General features: G+C 38.0%; 1 protein-coding gene across 2 annotated transcripts in view; it reads left to right on the plus strand.

The window, feature by feature from the left end:
• MOXD1 (monooxygenase DBH like 1) overlaps nt 1-17,579 on the plus strand; it is a 77,891-nt gene that overhangs the window by 51,669 nt on the left and 8,643 nt on the right. Inside the window, exons 5-10 of one of the 2 annotated variants that reach the window (XM_082474702.1) lie at nt 4,513-4,692; nt 5,299-5,401; nt 6,867-7,033; nt 8,144-8,335; nt 10,199-10,258; nt 14,089-14,231. In XM_082474702.1, the coding sequence (XP_082330828.1) occupies nt 4,513-4,692; nt 5,299-5,401; nt 6,867-7,033; nt 8,144-8,335; nt 10,199-10,258; nt 14,089-14,231 (845 nt within the window). The remainder of the gene's footprint in view (nt 1-4,512; nt 4,693-5,298; nt 5,402-6,866; nt 7,034-8,143; nt 8,336-10,198; nt 10,259-14,088; nt 14,232-17,579) is intronic. The other variant, XM_082474703.1, reaches the window with a different exon arrangement.

A 17,579-nucleotide genomic window follows, 5' to 3' on the forward strand; every position in this document is an offset into this window, starting at 1 on the left:
CCTTTTAAAGGTAGCACTCACTGGACTTGTTGATTGACTGCATCTCTGGGAGATGGTGAGGGAAGTGGGGTGCAGCATAAGTCACTGGAGTTGAGATGATCAGGAAGTTAAGAGGCATTGCATTTGATGACACAGCCTCCTTAATATTGGCTTCATGAAAAAGGTAGTAGTCACTTCATTTCCATTCAATAAGTAGTTATGAAGTAATCTGTGTGTTGCAGGGACTTTGCTTTGACCTGACTAAAGAGGTCAAGAAAAGATGGGGTAATGAGAAACATTTTAAATATCTGGGGCTTTTCAATATCTAGGTTATTTTATCGTCAGTGTTAATTTTCATCTTTGTCTTGGCTATGCTTAGCAGCTCTTGTTTTTTCTTCTTCTTCTTCTCTTTTTTACTGCTAAGTCCTCTCAAGAGTATCCCAAAGTTCCAGTTTCTTGAACTAACTGAAGGGATTGTTTTACCTGCTAAAATCCTTCAGGTTGAAGACTTCCCTCTCTTTTTCATCTGCGTTTTTGTTCTCTGGCTGTTTTTTAGTATGCACCCATGCTAACAGATAACCCGCAGCTGCCAGGCCATCCTTGCCTGGCTTCTTTTGCATATGAAGGTGGGAGTACAGGCCTACCATCTGTTCTAGGTCTGTAAATTCCATCTGTGTGCAAGAACACTGATCAATCACACAGTTTAATATGTCATCAGGTGGGTGTCATTGCCACCCACTTCCATAGGCACTTTTAAAAAATATTTCTTTTTATTTATTTCTTCTGCTGGCATATAGCCAACTAAAAGCAAAATTCAATTAAATGTTCATTACGGTCTCAGGAAGACCAATTTATTTATATTTGTGTACTTTATCTTGCCATGACCTTCTTTGACAATTTCTATCATTGTAATATTTTTTTGAATAGAGGCAACTTTTGGCATTCCCATTTTGACTGTGATAATAACGTGACACTTATGAAGTAGTAATCAAAATAGGAAATCCTTTTTAAGTGCTGCCCCTTATAGCACTGATAGACAAACAAGCCTTATTTGTCTCCGAAATATTTAAATACAAAAGTATAGAACTCCACCATTGTTTCAAACAAGGCAGTGATGCAAAAGGAAGATTCTTTCCTGTGGACAGTTAACCAAGAGCACAAGAAAGAGTAGTGTTGAGTGCTTGCATTCACCCAGCAAGCAGTGTGAGGCATGGACCCCTTGTGCCCCTCACTCTCCTTCCTCAGATGTACTCGCTGGTCTCTGCCTCAGCCTTACTTGGGAGAAATGAAGGATATCACAACAGGGGATAAAACTCAAGTGCTATGACTGCTTCAGATGTTTGTGGAACTGGTCGTGGCAGCAAAAGATAACGTGCAGCCGTCATTTGGTGATTGGTAGCCGTGCACTGGCGTCACTAGGCTCTTAAGCATGCCAGGAGGCTTTGTGGGAAATTCTCTCCTGTGCTGGGCACCGTAAGCCAGTGGCCCTGTCCCGCTCTCATCAAGGAGCTCACATTCCCTGGAACCTGGACCCTGCACTACCGGGTTATTCCCATCCACGGGGATATTCTTGGTGTCTCGCTTAATTATCCCCCATGGTCAACTTAAAATTCTCTATCAAGAAATTCTCCTCTTTTCAGGAGTTTGATAACTCGTATTTTTCCTCCCACGTCTGTGGCCCCTTTATTCAGTAGTTATCCTTACAAATCATTCTCAGGCACTTCTCTTTCTTTGTCTCTTTCGTCTCACAGTAGAAAAAAAATTCTTTTTTTCCAAGGGCTTCGCTTCTTCCAAGGCTTCTTATATTTTCTTATGATCAGTACCTAGGTTTGCCTGCAGTAAGTTTCCTTCTTGTTTTATGAGTGTATTTTTCTTAGAAAATCCTCATTTTCTAGGCTGTACTATCCATTTGTAACCTGGGGCTTGGATTGCAATTTAATTCTCCTTAAAGCCTTCACTGGGTTTCGAGGAGAGACGTTGTTATTTGCTCTCTTTAGGAGAGAGCACAGTTAAAGGTCACAGTCTGTGTCCTCTCCCTAGAGGCTAAGGGTACTTGGACTGGGTGACAAGGAGGGCAGGAGACGCCCCAGGCATGACGCTCCCTCCCAGTCCGGCACTGCTCTCCTGATGGCAGTATTGCATGGGGATTTTCAGCAGTGGCTCTGAAAGCACCTTCTGGCATTGACATCTGCCTGACAGCTGTCGGCAACTTGCCTTATGTGAAACCCTTCATCCGCCCGCTCACTGGTAGCAACCCCCAAGGTCACTGGTGCATCTCCAACATATCTTCCTTCAACGACGTGTTGCAGCAGAAGAGTACTGACCTTGGGGTCAGACCAGCCTAGTTTCAAATCCCCATCCACCACTTCCTAGCCATGGTACTTTGAACTTGCTGCCTAAACCTCTGAGTCTTAGTTTTCTCATCTGTAAAATGGAGACAATAACATTTACCTTATAGATTTGTTATAAATAGTAAATGAAATATGTGAAATGACTCAATAGTGGCTGGTAGTTAGTAGGTGCTAAATAAAAGATGTTACTATTATTGTTCCTAGAATGCATTGTTATCTTGGCAACTTGGTGTTGGCTTCAGCACTTCCTTTATACATACAAAAGGGACTTGTTCTTAAAGAGTTCTTTTTTAAGAAGTTTATTTGAAGCTCCTCTAAGACAGGCACCACCCAGCCTCACATACTCTGCCCCCCACCCTCCCTTAGCGCCCTCTTCCTGTGCCATTATGAAGGCCTCTAGTTTATGTAGCTGCCTTGGCAACAGCCAACCCTCATTTGCCCTAAGGGCTGCTATCCAGGACCTACCTCGTAGAGCTCGGTACAACCTACAGGTTCTGCCTGAACTTAGAAGGCAGAGAGCAAAAATCTCACATGTGCCTGAATATTTTACTATGGACATATTAGCAGTTTCCTGTCCCCCTTGGAGTACTGAGGCGCCCAAATAAGTGCTTGCAAAAAAGCTCAAACTAAATGTGGAAACTACAATCTCGTAGAAATCCTGGGCTGTCCTTCTGTGTACTTGTTATATATTATGCAACCATGCTTGAACAATAACCGTCATTTTCAAGCAAAATAGAAAATAGTTTCTGTCTTCAGGGCACACGACTCTCTAGAGATGAGGCAAGTGCAAACACAACCATGTGCAACGTCATTTTCTGTGAATGTGATTTTAAAAATGTACGTGTGGGTTAGGTGTGGCAGGACTCTATGCAACACAAAAGAAAAGCTGGATTTAAAAACTTGAACCCCTGGCTGCCCATTCAGATCTCTACTCACTGCCTACTGCTTCTCTCTTTGGCTGCTTAGATTTTCATATATATAAACATATATATATATAAAGAAAACTATGTAGAAAATCAAAATGGAGAGACTTAGGGGAAAATAGCTGAAAACACTTCATCTTTATGACTGTCTAAAGCAAGGATTTTAAAATGAATTGTTTGCATTTGAGTAGTTAGGGCTAAAAGCACAAATGTGGATGAGCTCTAAGACAGCTGAACTCTTGGAAATTTAGGAACACACCAGGCCTTCTTTGGCAGATGAACAGAAGGTTCAAAGAACCCTGTAACTAATGGCAACACCAATAGCCCAGCTAAGCTAAGTACAGGGCTCGTCCACTTCCTCTGGATATAAGGCTCTTTGGGTTGTTAGGATGTGCTAAGCTCATTCTGGGTTCCCGGACAATGTTCTTAAGGGAACTTACAGAAGGGACAATGGAAGGAGCATAGTCACCGAAATCACGCTTTCAGGACCAACTTTACACTTATTCTATTTTCACCAGTTTCCTTCTTCTAATTTGAGCAGGGTCACAGGAGCGCATCGCTACAGTGACTTTTTCTCTCCTAAGTTCTAATGGTAAAATTCTTGTTAGAATTTGATTTTAATCACTAAAATAAAAATATCCTTTATTGAGCCCTCCTTTGCGCCTAGCACTATGCTCTGTACCATATAGATAGATGATAGATGATAGAAAGATAGATAGATAGGTGATACATGATCTATTACTGCCAGTAGGGATGGGTAAAGATAACATTTTGAGGTGGTGGAGAGGGAGACTGAAGGCGTTTATGCCTATGTGATTTTTTTTTCTATGTGAAAAAGAGAGAGACAGAGAGACAGAGACAGAGAGATGGAGAGAGAGACAGAGAGAGACAGAGAGTGCCAGGGCAAAGTAAAACCTGGAAGAGAGCAAGCCAGTTTTGAAACAGCTGCTATGCAGAATGTTAAGGCAAACAACAGTGAGTTTAAAAAGCAAACAACAGATTAGTGAAGTCCTAGGATTCTTGGAGGAGTAAATGGTTATCGCATCTTTGCTGTTGCCATTGTCTTTGCCGCTGCCGTCATCATCATCACTGTCATCATCTCCAGAACAAATTATGCTTCAGCCACGTAACCGTTACATAGTTGAGAAAACTATTCCTTTGAAAAACTAATAATCATTTATGCTAGTTTCATGCTTATCGTAGGGTGTTGTAGGGTGTTTTTATTCATTGCATCCTCCCTCTCACCTGTGCTTGCTTAGGTTAAGCCCGTGATACAGAGAGGCCACGAGAGTCTGGTCCATCACATCCTGCTCTATCAGTGCAGCAGCAACTTCAGCGACAGCGTCCTGGACCACGGCCACGAGTGCTACCACCCTAACATGCCCGATGCCTTCCTCACCTGCGAGACTGTCATTTTTGCGTGGGCCATTGGTGGAGAGGTGGGCCAATGATTACTGAGATGTAACGAAGTTAATTGATCATTTTTCCCCCTACGAGTCTAACACTTACATGTAAAACTCTATATACTTTTTTTTTTTAAATGTATTTATTTATTTATGGCTGTGTTGGGTCTTCGTTGCTGTGCGTGGGCTTTCTCTGGTTGCTGTGAGAGGGGGCTGCTCTTCATTGCGGTGCATGGGCTTCTCATTGCAGTGGCTTCTCTTGTTGCGGAGCACAGGCTCTAGGCGCGTGAGCTTCATTAGTTGTGGCACGTGGGCTCAGTAGTTGTGACTCACAGGCTTAGTTGCTCCGTGGCATGTGGGATCTTCCCGGACCAGGGCTCGAACCCGTGTCCACTGCATTAGCAGGTGGATTCTTAACCACTGCGCCACCAGGGAGGCCCTATATACTATTTTTGATATGAGGGTGGTTTATTTTTCTTTCCATAGGAAGTAATTTTTCCCTTAAGCCATTTTATTTGATCAACTATAGATTAATGGAGTTGAAGAACGTTGAAATATCGTTGAGAATGGCTGGCTTTTGGGTGGAGCAGAGCTCTGAGGGACTTTCACAGGACAGTATGTCATGGAATTTTGCTTGTTTAGGGTTTTTCCTATCCACCTCATGTTGGATTATCCCTCGGCACTCCGTTAGACCCTCATTATGTGCTCCTGGAAGTCCATTACGACAATCCAACATATAAGGAAGGTGAGTGTATTCTTTATACATTCTACCTATGATTTTTAAAGTTTTGTAACTTTTAATTTTAACAGAGTTAAACAGACTTAAAATAAAATAACATCCAGTGGTAGAAAGAATTAACCTATACATTTGTCATCCAATTAGGATACTTTTTTTAGAATGAAAAAGGGCACTATTATTAGTTACACTGGGACAGCAGTCATTAACCAGCGATGAACCAGGCAAATGGGCGCATGTGATCACTAATTTTAAAAAGCAATTTGCATATTACTTACCAGGAAGTAGAATAATAGACTTTTCCCTTTATGATGTAAATTAGTCCCAAATACATGGTGCTTACAAAATATTTTCTTTCTAAAAGCATATATAAAAAACTATCGTTCATCACACTAGAAAATATTAAGCATTTTGTTGTGTGATAGGCAAACCATAAATATACTCAAAAATATTTATGCAGTGACACTGTGTAATATGATGTTGGAATGAAGAGAGGTAAGTATTTACACCTGAATTCACTATGTAATATTCCAAAGCCAAAAAATTGAAGGATTTAATATGAAATTATCAACAGAAGAAACTTAAAGTTATTATTTTACACTGATTCGTGCAATTTTTCGGCAAATACTGAGCACCAATGATGTGCTGGATCTGTGTTTAACAACATAATGTCCCCACCCTCATGGACATTATAGTGTAGTGGAAAAGAGAAACAATAAAATAATCACAACAATTAATACAAAATTATATATATGTTAATTGATCCAAAGGTCAGTTCGGTAGTCACAGGTAGGTAAGTCACCACTGCAGAGAAGAAGCAATTTTATAGTGGAACGGATTTATGAAGTGTTTGGGGCTCATACTGTCCGTCCTTATGATAACTATGTCATGGCAAGAGATGTGTCTTATTCATCTTTCCTCCCCACTGTGCCTGTTGTTGTGCTGTTCACATTATAGATTCTTAATAACTGTTTGTTGATAGAACGACTGATGAATTATTAAAAGACTGGTAATAAACTATAAAGAAAGTTAACCATTAGTACTTTTCTCCATCACCAGGTGGTTTCTAGACCAAGGGGTTTTCACCTCTATGTAAATGTTACTGAACTTCACCTCAAAACAATATAAAATAAAACTCCTGTTGAGTTATTCTATATTCTAATGAATGACTTTAGAATTTTCATTCTGTCTTCATGTTAGGTAATTGTGGAATATATCAGCTAGTCAACACAAACGTGTCTCCCATGGTATGCTGTGTAAGTCAAGAATGGTTGCAGACCATATGGTGACTCATCTTTTAATTCCTCTTTTTGAAGCTGAATGTTGCCGTCCATTAATCTTTGCTTGTATTCCTTTCCCTTGTGAGATTTTTAAGAAAAGCCAATGAACCCATTTCAAATGAATATGGAAAACTTTTTCTTTTTTAAGAACTTAAACTCACTTTGAATGATTCTTGTTTAAATGCTCGTTCCAGGCTTAATAGATAATTCTGGATTGAGGTTATTTCACACGACAGATATAAGGAAATACGACGCTGGGGTGATTGAGGCTGGCCTCTGGGTAAGCCTCTTCCACACAATCCCTCCAGGCCTGCCTGATTTCCGGTCTGAGGGTCACTGCACCCTGGAATGCCTGGAAGAGGTATGCTATGTCTGAGTCTATGAGCTGTTGTTTCCAGATTCATCTATGCTCTTGAAACTATGCTTGGAAAATTCCAAGTTAGTTTATTATTAATCTTTTTCTTGTTGTCATGCTGTAAAACAATTATTTACAATTTTTGCAGGACCTTTATTGCTTTTTTAAATCTTGAAGACTACAGGTGTAGAATTCTAAAGACAGGAATAATTTTCAGGGTGTTTTGCTTCCTTTCCCCTCCTTTGATTGTTTCATAGTGGATACTTCACTTTCTCTTTTACAATTTCGACCTTTGTTTGTGTAGTCCCCTTCTCCTTTCTCAACTTTATCTTTACCCATATTTGTTTTTTCCATGATTCATTTTCATTTTTTTCTCATTTTCTCTGATTTATAGTTGCCTTCCCTTCTTTAACCAAAGAGCAAGAATAACTAATATAAAAATACATATTGGATAAGAGAAAACCATATAAAAGTATTTCATAATGGCTGCTTCCATTTATAGTTCTTTTTTCTTGAATTAAAGTATTTCGACATGGATAGTATTCTTTATGAATTATAGGATATTGTGGTTGTAGATAGTATGGCAGACTGGTGGAGTGGAAAGATTGTGCTCTTCTGAGTTATTTAAGACATTTAGACCATGAATTAAATTGCCATGACATCAACCACTAGCTGTAGGACCATGAGCATTTCATTTAATTTCACTCTCCCAGTTCAGTTTTCTTATCTGGAAAAGTGGGAATAGATTCTCCTTTTAAGAGTTTTCAACGTGCAAGCTACCAACATACTGGAATCTTTTTGCCAGGAGCTTTGACTGCTTTCTTACCTACTAAAAGAAGAAAAAAGAAAGGTAATATTTAGAAGTGGTCCAGTTGGTCCTCAGCAAGCATTAGTCCCTTTTCTTTTCTCCCAGCCAGTATTGCTTCACAAAGATAACACTGCTAGGTATAAGTCAGGAAAAATCCAAATTCAAATTGTCTGGCAGCTCATGCATTCACTTAAATCGTGTAAGCTTTTCTTCTCCGTTGCCCCTGCAAGTGTGTTTTAAGGTGAACCGTCTGAGCTTACTTGGGCTAATCAGGCCTCTGTCCCCTGTGTCCCCTGTGTCCCCTGCAGGCTTTGGAAGTTGAAAAGCCAAGTGGCATCCACGTGTTTGCTGTTCTGCTCCACGCTCACCTGGCAGGCAGAGGCATCAGGCTGCGTCATTTTCGCAAAGGGGAGGAAATGAGATTACTCGCTTATGATGATGATTTTGACTTCAATTTCCAGGAGTTTCAGTACCTTAAGGAAGAACGAACAATCTTACCAGTATGATTGTTTTGTTCTTTTTCACTGAATGTCATCAAAGTCCTGAGACATATGTCTGCTGAGAATTAGCCAGGTTTCTATTGGTGAAATAAATTGCTCATCCATATCCTCAAAGCCACCCACCATGGCTGTTGCACAAGCCACATGGAATGTGTTTGATCTGTTTTCCCAAATTGAAACTCATTTTTCTTACTATTCCCAGGGGCAGCTCAAGTTGTTGATTTAAAAAGGAAATAAAAACTTGGGTTTTGTGCTGTAAGCATCTTTTTTTTTTTTCTTTTTTTACTTGACTCCCCAGTTAACAATCCTTTGGCTTGCAGTTCAGGTAATGGTAAGATCAGAAGTTTGCTTTCAACATAAGATAGTTTTTGGAAGTTTCATTTCAGTAAAAATGAATATAAGGTAATTCTTTCATTTGACAAAGATATTTGGACATAGCTAATTATTCTGTTGTGTGTAATCCAGCTTGCAACAGTACTTGGGGTTCTAGTGGAAGGACACAGAAGAGAATTTTATGCTTTATAATAATGAGGAATTTTAAAAATTTTATGATGCTTCATTTTGTCAAATTTTTTATTTAATGGCCATCAAGCTCAATAGTTATATAAATTCCTACCCTTATTCTCTTTTTTTTGGTTTTAAAAAAAATTTATTTATTTATTTTTGGCTGTGTTGGGTCTTTGTTTCTGTACGAGGGCTTTCTCTAGTTGTGGCAAGCGGGGGCCACTCTTCATTGAGGTGCGCGGGCCTCTCACTATCGCGGCCTCTCTTGTTGCGGAGTACAGGCTCCAGACGTGCAGGCTCAGTAATTGTGGCTCACGGGCCCAGTTGCTCCGCAGCATGTGGGATCCTCCCAGAACCAGGGCTCGAACCCGTGTCCCCTGCATTGGCAGGCAGATTCTCAACCACTGCGCCACCAGGGAAGCCCCTTATTCTCTTCTTAAAAGTCAGATACTTATACTAGTTATGAAGTGAGAGTAATAGCAATATCTTTTCTACATGCAGAAATCCCCTGACACACCCTGAGAGTTGGAGATGAAATTTGAGAAACAGTGATCTCAAGATTCTTAAGGACTACCCTCCATTTTATGGTGTTGTCTTATCTTGGGACTCTCCAACCAGTTTTATTGGGTTATCTCAGAACTCCTTGTGACACGTAACTGGTGTGCCATAAGTAGGGTGTTAATATGTTGAGATACTGATCTCTGGGCTCTCTGAATATCCAGGCAGGGAGGACAAATCTGGGGGCCATTACCCAGAGCTCACTCCCTCTGATGAATAGCCTGTCCACTTACCTGACTGGGGAGCCATAAAAAATTATTTTCATTACGTGCAGAACTGTTCAAAAGGTTGGAAAGTATGGGAAAAATAAATTACTAGTAATTTGCCTCATAAATCTGTTTTAAGAAAATGAACACCTAAGGACCTCTAAAGAAAATAATGTAAATGAAGAGATAATCACAATAACTGGTATCTGTGGCTAACATTTATGAAGTGTTTCATCTGTACTAAGAACTAAATGTGTGTTCTGTCATGTAATCTCCTCCCAACAGCTGTGCAAGATAAGTGCTATTTTTATCATTATTTTTTAGATGAACAAATTGTGCCCAGTTGAGTCATTTCCTTACCTAAGATCATGCAGCTAGAACATGGTGGAGTCTGGCCTGAACAAAGAGAGTCTTATTTGTTTGTTTGCTTGCTTATTATACTAGCAAACCTAGAATTTAATAGATCAAAGGTCTTCTTATGAATCAAATTACTTAATGCATGCATTCATATAGCAAATTAAACTGTTTACAAATGTATTAGATAAATAAAACAGCATGAAACTCCAATCTGAAAGCTTCTACTTTTATGTTTTAGGGAGATAATCTAATTACTGAGTGTCGCTACAACACAAAAGATAGATCCCGGATGACTTGGGTAAGAAGAATTTTATTATTATTAAAATTTTTTTGTGGAGGAGAAGGAATAAACTTTGATTTTAGAAGAGAAAAAAGTGAAAAGCATTCACATTTGGAAGCAAAATTCCTGAATGTCTTGAACATGAATCATCATAAAAGTGAAATCAGAGCTGTTTTAGCATTTTATCAGATTAACTAATGATACTTTGGTAATATTTGCAGTATAATTTAGTGACCCTTTCATGAAAAGCTATACTTAGTCTTTCAGTTTTCCCTCACCCAATATTATTAATAAAGACCTGTGGTCGCTAATGACCATGCGCGTGAGTCTGGACTTAGATGAATCGAGACTTCAAAAGGAAGAATAAATTCCATGACCTTAGCGCTTCTGACCCAAAGAGAAATCTGGCCACAACAGATTTACTGGGGAGTTCTGCCAAACATTCAAGAAATAAATCACTCATGCCTTCCTCGGTCTCTTCCAGGGAGCACAAAAAAAGGGGGAACACCTTCTACCAACTCATTTTATGAAGTTAGCATAAGCTTAATACTGAAACTTGATATGGGCAATACGAGAAAGGTCCACAACATGCACCAGAGGGAAGTAACTTTGACAAAAAGTATTGACAAACCAAATCCAGCATTATATAAAAATGGTAACGTTAGGACTGATTTGGGCTTTACTAAGGAATGTAAAATTGGTTCAAATTAGAAAATACACTAATGTCATTATACATTAAGAGATTGAAGGAAAAAGACTTATGATCACTTCAATAGGGGCAGAAAAAGCATTCATAAAATTTGTCAGTCATGGGGGGAATAAAGGACATTTAGCAAACTAGGAATAGGAGAGAATTGCCTTAACCAGATAAAGATTAGCTGTGAAAAATCTATAGCAAATATCAAACTAAGTGAAATACTAGAAGTAATTCTTTAAAGTCAGGAAGAAGACAAGGATATTTATTATCACTGGTTTTATTCAATATCGTAGTAGAAAAGAAAAAAATGAGATATAAAGATCAGAAAGGAAGAAGCGAAGAAGTAAAACACATTCTTTACAGATATTGTAATTTTCCACATCAAAACCTCCCCCAAACTGATAAATCTAAAGTTAATTGTACTTTAGTATACAATAAATTATCTCAAGAAAATTCAATTTAAGGCTACACATCCTATAGAAATAAAATAACATTAGATGTGTTTGATATCTATGGAGAAAATTATTAGTCATTATGCAAGACATTAAAGATTACCTAAAGAAATTAAGAGGTACTGTGTTCATGGAGAGAAAAGCTCAGTGAAACAAAGATAATCTTTCTTTTTAAATTGGTTTATAAATTTGATATAATTCCAGTAAAGAAAGATCAGAGAGATTTTATGATTTGGGGTTTTGGTGTCTAACTAAGAAATCTTCACCTAGCCAAAGGTTTTCTCCTATTGTTTTAAAAAAAATTTTCTAAAAATTTTACAGTTTTAGCTTTTACACGGAGCAAGTTGATTGTAAGATCTACATAAAAGAGCAAAGGGTTAAGAATTGGCAAGACACTACTAAAAAGAACAAGATGGGAAACAAGCTACTAGATTTGATGACTTATTTTAAAGCTATGGTGATTAATAGTGTGGTTTGGGTCCAGAGTTAGAAGAGTGGGCCGGAATAGGGATCCTGGAAACAGACCTACAAACCCCCTACGTGGAAACTTGGTTTAATATAGAAATGGCATTCAGATAAGCGGCAAAGGATGGACTTTTTCATTAAAGAATTTACTGGCACAGTTGGGTATCCAGATGACAAAAATAAAATTACATCTTTATCTCCCACAATACACAAAAAAATCATTTCCAGGTAGATTAAACATTAAAATGTGAAAAACAAAATATTAAAACCATTAGGAGAAATATATATAAATATAACTTTAGTACTTTGGGGTAAGAACTTCTTAAACAGAACATAAAAAGCACAAACTATAAATTAGAAGATTGATGAATTTGATTACCTTAACACTTTTGGTTACCCAAAAAACACTATTAAGTGGAAAGATAAGTTCTAAACTGAAAAAAAAAATTTTGCAATACATAAAGCATTAGTATCCAGCATATAAAATAGATTCTATAAATCCATAACATAAGACAAACATACAATAGAAAAAAAGCAGAAGTGTGTCCCTCACTGGACATTGCCATCGGAGTCAAGGAATGACCCACTTAAAGCTATACTCTCTTCAGTGGGGCAGCCAGCAGCCAATGACTGGTTAATGTGAGAATACAAAAGCCCAATTCCCTTCCTACAATTTGGTATAACTCTGAATAGCCATCCCAGCTCAAGGACAGATTAAATATATTTACTGAGGTGTCAGCTGCACCTCATTTGCAGATCAGCTTCTCCTTTTGCCCAATCCTGCATCAAGTGCGAAGCATTCTGTTTTGCAATTTGTAAAATCATTGCATATTAGCCACTACATTAATGTATAACTGTGAACAACACTACTATGTTTTTCACCTTCACTTTTGAAAGATAGATGATTTGCTGGATGCAGAATTCTTGGTTAATTTCTTTTTCCCTGGAGCAGTTGAAAATGTGATTCCAATATCTTTTTGTTACTTCCATCGATGAAATGTCAGTTGTTCACTGTATTACTGCTCCCCTGTATGCAATTTATCGTTTTTCTTTGCCGCTTTCAAGCTTTTCTCTTTGTCTTTGGCTTTCAGCAATATGACTATGATGTGTCTAAGTATGGCTGTCTTCATAATTACTTTGGCATTTATTGAGCTTCTTGGGTCTGTAAGTTAATGTTTTTCACTCAATTTGGGAGGATTTCCACCTTTTTTTTTCAAATATTTTTTTCTATTCTTTTTTTCTCTTCCCTCTTATTCTGGAATTCAAATTACACACATGGAACATCTAATATTATCCTACAGATCTCTGAGGTGTTTTCACTTTCTTTAGTCTTTTTTTCTCTGTTCTTTGGGTTGGGAAATTGCTATTGATTGATCTTCAAGTTCACGGCTTCCTTCCTCTGCCATGTCAAGTTGCTGTCCCGCTCATCCTATGAATTTTTAATTTAGTTATAGTACCTTTCAACTCTAGAATTTCTATTCGGTTCCTTTTTCTAATGTTTTCCTTTGTCTGATGTCATTCCTTATTTGTTCACTCATTTTTAACATATTTACCTTTAATTATTTGAACGTCTTTCTTTAGCTCTTTACATATATTTATGTCTGTTTTTAAGTCTTTGCTAAATCCAGCATCCATGTCCTCTCACAATTAATTTCTACTAACTTTTTGTCCTGAATACAGATCATAGTTTCCAGTTTCTTTTCATGTTTAATAACTTTTGGTTGAAAATTGGACATTGTTGTAGCAACTCCAGATGCTGTTCTTCTTTTTTAATTAGTACATAATTTACTACTTAGATTCAAACTGTGACCTGTGCCTCCCCTGTGGTATGCAGCTGCTGATGTTTATATACATGACAGCAAGATTATGGAAAATTCAGTGCAATCAATCAGGCAAAGATTCCATCAAACTGACCGATTGGTATCTTGTTACTGAACATCCTCTGGAATGTTCACTGTGGTGAGAAGTTTACATCACATACACTAAACTTTGAGGAGATTATTAAGTTATTTAAGAAAGGCAGCTTTTAAAGAGATGGAAATAACTTTATTAATTTTTAAATGTGCCGCTATCTGTTGAAAAACCAAATTGGCCGTTAAGTGATTATTTTTCAGCTTTAAGATTTATGACATTTCAATATGGGAAGAAACTGCATAACATTTGCAGCTTGTGTGCTATAAGTATCAGAGTCGGTGGAACATGTATTTTTCTAAATAAAGTATCTCCATTTTCAGGGAGGATTAAGCACCAGGAATGAAATGTGTCTCTCATACCTTCTTTATTACCCACGAATTAATCTTACTCGATGTGCAAGTATCCCAGACATTATGGAACAACTTCAGTTCATTGGTGTTAAGGAGATCTACAGGCCAGTCACGTAAGTAGTAAACAGATTTCATGGCAGGGGTAAGGATGGGCTTTATTTTCATACTAGATTCATCACCATGTTATGGGATTCCTTTATGTGCTGTTCTATTTGATTATTTTCAACTGGGGAGTCCAAGGGACCTTCTTGCTTGTTGTGTCCAGGGGCCTTGAGACTACTCTTAGCTTCAGTAGTTTTCTAGGAAGACCTAAAGGATTCAGCTTATAGTTGTACTCATGGCTAATATTTATTACAGTGAAAGAACATAAAGAAAAATGAACAAAAGGAAAAGGCACATGAGGTAAAGTCCACAGGAAACCAAGTGCAAGCTTCCAAGAGACCTCTCCTAGTGGAGTCACACAGGGTGTGCTTAATTCCACCCACGTCAAATTATGACAACACATATGAAGTGTTGTCAACTGGAGAAGCTCATTAGAGACTCAGTGCTCAGAGTTTCTACTGGGGGCTGGTCACATAGGTGCCCTCTGCTTAGCAAATAGCAAAATTCCAGACTCCCAGAAGGAAAGCAAGTGTTCAACATAAACAGCGTCATTTGTACAGACAGTCTAGGTACAGTAAATTACTCTTATCATTTGGAGAAAGTTTTATGTCCTTATAGGAAATTGTTTGCTATTTAAGTTCACTGATGCCAGCCAGAGGTCAGCCTTCCAAACAGGTGTTCCTAAGGATGGCAGTCTCAGGCCTGCTGTGTTAACTCTTTCTGCACAATTGCATATAATAGAAATGACTTGGGATAAAATGATAAACAAGAGAAATATTATTCCTGCTCCCTTGAGATTGTGTGCTAGAGTGGGGAAGAGGTAATAAGCAAATAGACAACATAATATAAAATTTCAGATATTAAAAGATGTTATGAAAATAATCAAGACAGTGAAGGAAGTATATAGTTGTTCTCAGTCGGGTGGTGAGAGCGTCTCTCGGGAGGTGTCTTAGTCCATTTGGACTCTTATGACTGCCATAGACAGGGTAGCTTATAAACAACAGAAAATTTATCTGTCACTGTTCCGGAGGCTGAGAAGTGCAAGATCAAGATTCTGGCAGATTCAGCATCTGGAGAGGACCCACTTCCTCACAGACAGCCATCTTCTCACAGTGACCTCATGTGGCAGAGGGTCAAGGGAGCTTTCTCAAGCCGCTTCTATAAGGGCACTAATCCCACTTATGAGGACAGAGCCTCCCAAAGACCCCACCTCCTAATAATGTCACCCTGGACATTAAGATTTCAACATGTGGATTTCGGGGGGTGGCGGAACACAGATATTCAGACCATAGCAGGAGGTGATGTTTGAGCAGAGACCTCGGTGATCTGGAGCCAGCCAAGGAAAGATATGCAAGTATACTCTTCAGGGAGAAAAGCCAGTATAATGGGTGGCGAGTATGAGGCTAGCATGTTCAAAGAACAGCAAGAAGGTGAGTTTGGCTGAAGCAGGGTGAAATTTGGCAGAGAGTAGGTGAGGAGGTCTAAGAGCAAGTGGGACCATATAGTGTAGAACTTTATAGGCAACATAAGGACTTTGGGTTTTAAGTGCGAAGAGAAGCTATTATAGGGTATAGGGGATTAAGTATGTTAATTTAGCTACTGTGTTGAGAAAGGACTCTAGGAGGGCAAGATTGGAAAGAATAATATCTACCTGGAGACTTGTGATTGTCCAGTTGAGAGGTGAGGGTGCCTTGGACCAGGATGGCGCCAGTAGTGTTCATGAGAAATGGTTCCAATCAGGTTAGCTTTTGAAGGTAGCACTCTCTGGGCTTGTTGATTGACTGCATCTCTGGGGGATGGTGAGGGAAAGAGAAGAGTAAAGGGAAAGTAATGATATGTGAATGGTGCAGGGAAACATGTTTGAAGAAGAAATTGAGAATTATTATTAATTAATTATTATTATTAATATTAAGGTTGATGTAGAATAAAAGGATTTTATCCATTCTTAGTAGTGCCACAAAGAAGAATTAGGGTGGCTGGTAGAAATTTTGAAGTGTAGATTTTATTTTAATATAAGGAAGAATTTTCTAATGATTAGGATTTTTCAAAATGAAAAAGACTGATGTAATTAGGCAAAAGATACACATAGATTTTTGAGGGGGTGTATTTAAGGAGAGGTTAAATAAACTCTTAATGAGGATGTGGTAAAATGCAGATCTGAAGGAGAATATAATTATGGTCTCCTTTTTGTTCCAAAATTTTATAGGGATTATAAATTAGGAACTAAAAACACTCTTCTTTTTAAATTAAACCTGCTATTCATAGATATGTTCTACTGAGTTCTTATCCAGACAACCCAATGACCACTAGACAATAAGTCTGTATCTACCAAAATACAAATAACAAAATGCTGGTGTAAATTAGGTTGTAGGTTATGAAGTATTTTCACATACATGATTTCATTTAATTTATTTTCACACAATTCCAATAGGTAGAGCAGTATTTGCAATCCCAGTTTAGAGAAGGAAATGGAAGCTAAGAGATTAAAAATCTGTTCAACCTCATAGAGTACATACTAAATGGGGGAGCTGGGGTTTGTATTGTGGTTGCTGATACATGTGCCTTTTTGTTCACAATCAATAACTACATTGCAAATAAGTAAATAAAATATCAATAAAAATCAAAACAGCACATAAAACGTCATTCTAAAAACAGTAGGATGTAGTCTTGTTTTTAAAATATTGAGATTATATTGTTTCTTACTAAGACTTAAGTAGTTTTTTTTTCCCTTTAGAATATTTTTAACGTATTGACTAGAAACTTTTCCTAATCAAGAGAATGTTGGAGTGAATGTTGGATGAACATTCAAAGCCGTGTATTTACAAGATGAATGAAATGTGTTCTGTGGTCCAGTTATTTTTTTGTGTGTTCAACTTGCGTGAAGCCTCTGAAACGTTCAGCTCCTGTGTCCCAACGAGCTCTGCCAGTGTCCGCACGTTTGGTCTCCTTCAGGAAATATTGAAGTTGGGGTTTTCATCACTTCGAAAGACAGGGAGAGTTGCTTCAAGGAACAAGGCCAGTTTTGAGATGTTATTGCCCACATAAAACCATTTAACTACATGGTTAAATATAGTTATTCTTCAAAAATATGAGTGAAAAAGAGCCTCTGTTATAAAATACATGTTTGGACTTTAAATCAGACTTTCAAGTCTAGTTCATCATCACACTGACATAAATATCATTAAAGGCCAAACCAACAAGGTTCTGGTGAAAAGATCAGAAAGAGAGAAATGGTTTGAGTGCTTTTTTTCTGTTTTGCTTATAAGAATATCGCTAATTTGGTTTTAGGACACAATACTAAACAGGAATATTATAAAACATATAACCTAGAATCTCCTATTTTTGCTTTTAATGTAGGG

Source organism: Balaenoptera physalus (genome assembly GCF_965194825.1).
Source record: "Balaenoptera physalus genome assembly, chromosome: 9".
NCBI lineage: Eukaryota > Metazoa > Chordata > Mammalia > Artiodactyla > Balaenopteridae > Balaenoptera > Balaenoptera physalus.